This window comes from Mastomys coucha, unplaced genomic scaffold (assembly GCF_008632895.1).
Source record: "Mastomys coucha isolate ucsf_1 unplaced genomic scaffold, UCSF_Mcou_1 pScaffold15, whole genome shotgun sequence".
Lineage (NCBI taxonomy): Eukaryota > Metazoa > Chordata > Mammalia > Rodentia > Muridae > Mastomys > Mastomys coucha.
The window spans coordinates 113,658,837-113,667,368 of record NW_022196897.1 but is presented as its reverse complement, the minus strand read 5'-3'; the positions used below and the strand labels follow the sequence as shown (position 1 = coordinate 113,667,368).

The 8,532-nt window shown below is 52.1% G+C and overlaps 1 protein-coding gene across 2 annotated transcripts in view; it reads right to left on the bottom strand.

Moving 5' to 3' along the window:
- Positions 1-3,650: 3,650 nt before the first annotated feature.
- Positions 3,651-8,532, bottom strand: part of Acoxl (acyl-CoA oxidase like) — a 290,661-nt gene continuing 285,779 nt past the window's right edge. Inside the window, exon 19 of one of the 2 annotated variants that reach the window (XM_031371845.1) lies at positions 3,651-4,074. In XM_031371845.1, coding sequence (XP_031227705.1) covers positions 3,889-4,074 — 186 coding nt within the window. In that variant the 3' untranslated portion in view covers positions 3,651-3,888. The remainder of the gene's footprint in view (positions 4,075-8,532) is intronic. The other variant, XM_031371846.1, reaches the window with a different exon arrangement.

Genomic DNA, 8,532 nt, shown 5'->3' with positions numbered 1-8,532 from the left:
GGGGGGGCAATAGGCTCGGGAGCTCAGGGGTCCGACAGCCTGTGCGACTGGGTCCCAGAGCAATCGGGCTAGCAGTAGTCGGCTGCCTGGGGCTTGGAATACACATAGCCTAAGTGGTCCTAGGGGGAGCTTACGGAGGGAGTCTCTTGTCTCCTGTAGATAAGGTGCTCCTCAATATCCACAGGACGCTCGCAAAAAAAGAACCGGGCCACCAGGGACATCCGGAAAGGCGAAATTGGCCACTGTGGCCAAGCTGGCTTGAATGAGTACAAGCAAAGTCAGGGCGCGTGTGATTTTAATACTCAAACCTCCGCAATCAACCCGCGCCAGTCAAGAGTTAAGTCTACCCGCCCGCCGCTACCGCGCGGCTACTTCTCCCGGGCCGCCTGGGTCGCGGCGACGCTTCCCGGCTGGACGCACTACCGGTACCCCGAAACGGGACCTCGGCTCCAAGCCGAGACCACGCGCCCTCCTTGCCCGCGAGAGATGCCTCAGAGGCCCCTCGTGCGGCATCGCGGCCCAACCCAGTCTTCGGCTAAGTGCCCGCAGCTTCCGTGCCCACGACCCTTCCCCAAGAAGTGCCTTGGCACGCAGCGACCTCGACCCGACTCCCAGCGTTCGCCTTCTGCAGCCAGCCGCGCGCCACGCGGGACAAACCAGCACCTCCACTCGCACGTGCGACACCAGAGACAGATGAAGCCGCAGAGGCGACTGCGGCGCCTGTCTTCTATCCATCCCCAGCCTGCGCCCCGGGAGTCGCCGAGTGTTTACCTTGCGTTTCTCAGTCCGAGAATCAGAGTCAGACATTGGGTGGACGAGGGCCAGGGGAAGGGCGCCGAGGCGGTGGCGGCGGGAGCGGCGGAGAGGTGGTGTGAATCCAAGTGGAACACAGCTCGCAGGGCGGCTGCAGGAATCCGGTGACGGCGACGACGACGACGACGACGGCGACGGCAGCAAGGACCGCAGAGCTCCAACCAGCTGGTGACCCAGTGCCTGCGGGGAGCGAAGTGAAAGCAGCCTGCCCCAGCGCCTCGGCTCCTTCTGAGCCCCCGCTCCCGCGCCCAATCACCGCGGGCTCCGCCCCCGCTCAGTCCGGCCCCCCGGCAAGCCGGAAGGTAAGCCCCACCCCCACGGCCCCCGGGCCGCTGGAGCGTGCAGGCTGCGACAGGTAGTGGGGAGGGTGGCCCCGCCGGCTGTCCTGCAGTTTGCGTGCGCCGCCCACCCCGGCGTGTTTACCCTAGTGTCTTGGCCTGCGGGCAGCTGCATGCTCGCCCATCCTCCACTCAGAATGTACCCGCCCCTCCCTGTCCGCCCGTGGCGGCCACCTCGCCGAGCGGAACTTAGGGGGCGCTCAGGGTACGCTGATCGGTGTCCAGCTTGGCCGCGGGCTCCAGTTGGAGGCTTCAGGAGGCGCCCCTGCGCCCTTGCTTTGCGGAGCTTCTCAGCCCCAAACCATGGGGACTAGATTGGTGCAGGGATAGGCACTGGCCTTTGACTGGCCTTTCCTAGAATTCCTGGCCTCCAGGGGGAATCAGATCAGCAAGATGCTCGCCCCTCCTCGGCTGCGCCTCAAGCGGGACTCTTCATCGCCGCCGCCTTCTGCCTTCTGTCCTCTTAGGCTCTCCCTGGTTGTGTGTGTGTGAGTTTGTGTTGTTGCTGTGTTTCCCCAGTGCCCAGTTACTTAAGAGGCAGAGCTGGTGGTGAGGACAGTTAAGAGACAAGGGAAGCTTCGGGGAGCGATGCGCGTGCACGACAAGCAGATAAAATAGGAGAATGAGAAAGTTAACTGGAAAAGAATAATTACAAGGAAAAGGAGGGGGGCTACCAAGGAAGGACGGTTGTGCCATGAGCGGTGTTGGGAGCCTCGAAATGTATTGGGCTCACACTGTACCGCTAGGAACTGTCTATCGGTCCGCCCGCTGAAGCTGGCGACCGCGGAGCGGCGGAGTTCAGGCCGAGCTGGGAAAGTCATAAGGGGGGTCGAAAAATCCCCTGATCCTCCTGAGGCTTCGTGATCCCAACGGAAGTCTCGAACTCAATGGTGTCATGTGCACCTCCACCCCCAACCCCTCTCTCATAGCGGTGGCCCAGAGAAGCTGGTCTGGAAATGGAACGTCCCGCACCCCACACGTGAAGATTAAGGAAACACGATTTAAGGATTACCCAACCTGCATCCCGGCTGGTAGCAAGAAGGAGGATGTAGCCTTTTCATGCAGAACAAGTGTCGTGGCCTATCGTCCCAACGTTGGGCCATCTTGGTCATTTGGTGTTTATAAGCGGATCTAACGTAACCGCGACACAGCAGAGCCCCAGCCTAAAGTCTTGGTCTCAGGTGAATCCTGAGCGAGATCAAAGAAGCCATTGGTTCCCAGGAAAGCTGGAGGGGTCAAGGCAAAGCCTTGCCCCTGCTGGAGGTGAGGGGTGATCCTACAAGAGCGCACAGGGCAGGGGCGTGGATGCAGCCAAGTGCACCGCTGATCCAGGTCTGCCCTGACTAAGGCTGTGAACCATTCAGAATCCCGCCCATGCAGCCCAGTCTATTGCTGCTACTCTGAGAGTCCAAAGCCAGTAACAAATCTGCTCGCACTGCGCCCTCAGTGCGGTGCAAGGCGCCTCAGACTTGGACTAGAAAAGAACCTTACAGAGGTGGGGGTGGGGTGGGGAAGCGCCGGTGTTTCTTTGTAGGAGCAGGCTGCTCTGGAGTCTTCCGATTTTGCAACCCCGGACACGCTAAAAGAAAATACACAGGCACTGGGGAAAGCAACGGGCTGGGCTCTTTGCTCTTTAGGGCTTAATTAGGAAGCCCGCCTGGAGGCGGAGGTTCTTTCATCACCAGGGAACAAGGCAGTCAGGAGAGCTTCCACCAAGTGTCTCAGGTCAGGTAGCCGCGGGCCTTTGGGCCCATGGAGCTTTCTCCCGCTCTGTCGGTAGAACTCCTGGATCAGATTTGACGGCAGAGAAAAGCAGCAGCGTGGGAAGGGCCAGTGGGTCACCCGTGCCTTCCCGAGGCTGCCAACGGATGTGGAGGGAGGGAAGCGAGAGGATGGCTAGAGATGAGAACGAAACTGGGCAACGCCAAGTCAGAACACAAATGAGAAACTTATTTCCGCCAGTGTAATCTCTCCAAATTCCAAAACCACTTTATTCCAACTAATCCCCAGGCCCGCCATCCCTACCTCTCCAAGCCGCGGGAGCATCTATAATTTAACTTTGCATATCTATGCTTTTCAGAAGGGTGGGTAACAGTTTAGCTCGGAGGAGCGTCTGTCGCGCGTGGTCCTGCCGCACGGAGATCGCCTACCTGGTAAGACTAGGGCGACTCCAGGCTCAAGCTCTCTGCTCTCGCGAGCGCGTTTCCTCGCAGAACTGGAGCAAGTCTGATTCACTAATCATCCCTCGTTGAACTTTTGCCCGAGCTTGGAGAGGGTGGAGCTTTCCTCCACCCCTTTTGCCTAAGGGTGTTTGATTTTTATGTTTTGATTTTTTTTTTTTCTTTCACCCAGCGCCAGAGTTTTTCGAAGTCTCTGGGAATCTTAGTCACTGCTGACAGTAGAGATCTTTGGTGGCACCGTGCGGCGGGCCGAGACAATTGTCTGGGGATCCAGGGCCATGGCGGGGGTGGGGGTTGGGGGGGGGGGGGGGGGGGGGGGGGGGGGGGGGGAAAGTCAAGCCAAGGGCCAGGAGAGGTTACGAGACCCGGATAAGTCACTGGGGCATCCAACTAGGGCTCCCTCTTCCGGACAACTCGTCCTGCTCCTTGCCAGCCTAGCCCGACCTCCTCTGCCTGACCAAAATCCCCAAGGTGGCTGCCCTGCACCTGCCACTTTGACCTCTGCTCCAGCTCTAGTCAAAATCTTGGAAGTTGGGACACTACATTTCTCGGCAGGCTCATAGCTTGGCCAGTCGAGAACACGCCCCATCCCTCATGAGCGGCTTCGTGGGCGCGGGGTAGAAGGCCTCTGCAGCCCCGGGGTTGGAGATTCCTGCTATTGGTGCACCGATGGTGTGTGGGATGTTGAAGGCAGAGATCACCTTCAGGGCGTCATCCTTCACAGACTCACACAAATTCAGCAACTGCAAAACATGACGCAGAGGGACAGGTCAGATGTGGGCGCGCTCACGGAGGACTTGCCGTCTACCCCTCAGAAGTGCAGAAAATTTGGGTTCCCAACAACACAGGAAGTTGTTTCTAAACAAGCTGTGTCTTCGTTAAAATCTCTAAGTCTCTGACTCGTAGGTCGGGCCGAAACCTAGGATTTTTTTTGTTTTTTGTTTTCCAACCCCTGCTAAGGGACTGAGGATAGCGGCTCTTTGCTAAGATATCTCGATAAGATAATTAGAGACCTGAGTCTGAGAATTAACGCTGCCTTCTCTCCACGCCTTCCTTCTTCCCACCCTTCCTCTCCACCTCTGGAGTGCCACCCTCTGGCGCACAGAGGCAACTGACAAGAACTTCTGACTAGATGAGCCGGTGTAAAGATCTGCCTCATCTCACCAGAAGGGTGCCAACAGAGCCCGGAAGGCAGTAAGGAGGGTCCCAGTAACTGCAGTAGACCACCAACCAAACCAAGGCTTGGCATTAGTCACTTGCCGATCTCTCCAACTGCGCAGAATCGACGAGTGGTTGACCCACTCTGCTAGACAATGCAGGTACATCAGGACAGACTTCCCAGAAGGGAGCGAGGTTGCAGACCAGGGCTGTGTTTCTACTTCATTTTCTATGATTTAGATGCCAGCACCATTCCACCCACCCACCCCTGCAAGGAAGCCAAAATAAAGGATTATTTTTCTAGATCTGAACAAGGCAGAGGCCTGATTTCATTTCCCCTAAGTAACTTCGTACTGTACTCTAACATTTGAAGTCTTCATAAAGCTATACATGTCTTTGACTGACTGAATCACAACTTCCTCCAGGCTTCATAGTTTCTCTTTGTGGCTTTAAAAACCACTTTTATGGACCCCCACTTTGTCTTTGTGTACTACCATTTTTAAGAACCCCCCTTCATCGGCCCTCCCCAAAACATTTCAGGTGTTCAGAAACAATAGGGACTCCCCAAAAGAAAGAGGAAGAGGAGGAAGTGTGGAGGGGAGGGCACATTCAAGGCTCTCTTCCTTCAAAATGCACCCTATTTCCCAATGATTTCTAATGAAAAGCTTTGTTCTTCACACACCGTGGTTAGGCACCATCAAATAAGTACTGAAATGACTTTGATCACATTTGCAAGATGCGACAAGACAGAGTGTCACTAACCAAGATTTCCAAGTCTGTAATTAATACTCTTGACAAATCCCCAACTAATCTGTCAACTCTTGATGCCTTTTACCACACATTTCAAAACCACGCGATGGTATACCCAGCCCCTGAACTTGCCACACGCACTCATGTAATTATTCAAGATAATGTTCCCTTTGGGTTTCATTAAGGCAGATAGGCCAACTCTTGTCATGTAGTGGCCAATGGGGGAAACTCACTTTGAAAAAAGGCTTGTGAAAGAGCACTATGGTTTTAGTTTGTCTAGTGAGGAATGTAGACTTAAAGGTTAGAGATAGAAATTACAGAAAGTGATTTCTATTTGCTATAAGGAAGAGTTTAAAAAAAGAAGGAAAGGAAAGGAAAGGAAAGGAAAGGAAAGGCCAAATGCTGGTGAAGAACCGTATTTCTATGCTCCTCATTCTCCAGGAGTGAGACCCCCTCACAGGTGTTGGTACTGAACTGGCTAGGGAAACCAAACATTGACTGCCAGGATTGGTTCTGAACCCCGGGTTCTGGAGTAGTCTGAAGCACCCTCTGGCTTTCCATCCTTACTTCAACAGAACCCAGAATATGTAGCTGGAAGGGTCTGGGCTCCCATACCACACACCCATCCGTCTTTTCCTATTGAGAGCATACATACGCTTTAGCCTCCTTTTACTCCCAGTATGGAACTGTGGTACTGTCCTGTGTCAGAGACCACACTGGACTTGAAATGCTTATGTGCACACCACACACTGCAGACAGTCATGGTCTCTTATAGTGGGAAGCTACTGCAAAGTTTCAGGGGCTCTAAAAAATGCCGTTTGAGTAGGAAGCTAGAGATATGGCTCAACGGTTAAGCACACTTGCTACTCTTGCTGAGGACCTGGGATCAGTTACTGATACCCACATGGTGGCTGACAGCTGTCTCTAACTCCAGTTCCAGGGGATCAAGTTCCCTCTTCTAGCCACCCCCCAGCCCCGGCACCAGGAACACATATAGTGAACATACATACATGTAAACAAACACTCAAATACATAAAGCAAAAATAAATCTTGAAAATACAGTCAATAAAATAAAAAAGTGCTTGAATGTGGCCTGGATAGATGGCTCAGTGGTTACCAGCCCTTACTCTTTCAGAGAACCCAAGTTTGGTTCCCAGCACCCAGGTCAGGTGGTTCACAACTACCTGTAACACCAGTTCCCAGGGATCTGTCACCCTCTTCTGGCCTCTACAGGCACATGTATGTATGTATGTATGTATGTATGTATGTATATGGTGCACATATAGCCCAGCAGACACACAGAAAGACATATAAGATAACAAATACAAACCAGAAAGCTAGCAGAAGCATGGGGCACCAGGAGGCCCAGAGTGCGGATACATGACTCTAACCCAGGGAATGGGTTCCTGTCTCGTTTGGCTGCGTACGCCCACCTGGCTGCATATTTTCTTTCTTCTCTCCTGTTTGACTCTCCCAGCACTGCCAAATCCAGTTAGGAAAAGGAGGTGGCCTGGAAGCAGCAGTCTCTAAGCTTCCCACCCCCTAAACTTTCTTATTTCCATTGAGCAAGGCCCTAGCCATATAGGAATTTGCAGGGTATGGTACCCAACCACTGCTTGCTTTCTGTACATAGGTTTTCCTGTTTCTGTGTGTCTGCTTCTGCTTCTAGCTCCAGATGCTTTTGGGAAAACCCAAGCTGAAACACATGGAGAGATGAAGAGCTAGTCAAATGAGCTGTTCCTTTCTTGCTTGGACACGTGCTGGGTTCTTTAAATCCATCCCATGTATTTGAAAGGACACATGGGTCATTTAGCAAGTAGAAGGTGAAGAAAGTGAATTCCACAGCCAAGGCCTTGAAGAAGCTCCAAGGACCCTGCTCTTGTTCTCCTGTGACCCTGATACCGCTTGCTGTCCAGTATCATCTGCTGGAGGATGGAAATCTAAGGAAGAAGAGCTAAGGAGCTTTGGTCAACAACCAGCACCCACTGCCAATGCAGCAGGGGACCACCTTGCCTCTCCCACCCCAGTACTGTTGTGCTCACTTGACTGTAACCCCAGGAATGATCAGACATAAGATTATCCAAAGAACTTCAGCCTCACAGAACTGAAATTAATTACTATTAAAGGTTATGTCCAGAAATGTAAAACAAATAAACTTGCTATATCAATTCTACCCCATTTTCGAAAGGAACTGGTTGGAGTTAACATCCATCGTCTAGAGGACTGTTTGGTACTGAGTAATTTCCTGTCCACCATTTTCAGCCAACTTTATTTCTGATGAACCTGGATAGTGGGAGAGAAACCAAAAAAGAAGAGGAAGTGAGGCTGGGGATGGCTCAGCAGGTCCAAGTGCTTGCTGTTCTTGTAGAGGACCTTCCTACAGCATTTTCTCTGTCCAATCACATTAGGGCAGTGACAAGCCTGTGATTGGACAGGAATAGAGAGATGGAGCTAGAGTTGGAGGAGGAAAAGGGTCAGGAGCAGGAGGAGAGAGGTGATCATGGAGACAGATGATGAGGACCAGCCAGACCCCACGAGGTTATACAACCAAGCAAAGGTTTTTACAAAATAGATTAATTGGGTTAGAATACTGTCTTTATTATTTGGTTCTAAAATTATTGTATTGGCATCTTGTAAATTGTGATTATATTATTATGAAAATCTGATTGGATATTAAGGCCTTAAGAGTCATGCTTTACTTACCGGGTCTTAGGCGCTACTTAGATGAATGATTGTGGGGGTGTGTTAAGAGTTGCATGTGAGTGAGATGTTTTTAATAGCTGGAAGAGTGAGTGAGATGTTTTTAATAGAGAATAATAAGAGCTCGCCAGGATGTGGCCCGGCAGGAAAGCAAGTTTGTGGGGTGGATTCATTTTTTATAATTCCCGAAACAGGACCTGGGTTCAGTTCTCAGTACTCACATGTGGTTACAACTGCCTGTAACTTCAGCTTCATAGGATCCACGTGTGCGTATATACACAGACACAGATATACACACACATAAATGAAAAAGAAAATGAATCATTTTAAAAAGCAAGGGAATCTTCAAGGCTGGAGAGATGGCTCAGTTGTTGAAGTGCTTGCCACACAGGAGAGGACCCACACCTATGCAAGTAAGTAAGAGGCATCAAATAAACAGGTACAGTATGCAGCTGCCATGCCAGCCAGCTTTGGGGAGTGGAGGTGGGGATTCCTGGGGCTTGCTCCGGAGATGGAGATGGAGACAAGGACAGAGAGGGAGAGAGAGAGAGAGAGAGAGAGAGAGAGAGAGAGAGAGAGAGAGAGAGAGAGAG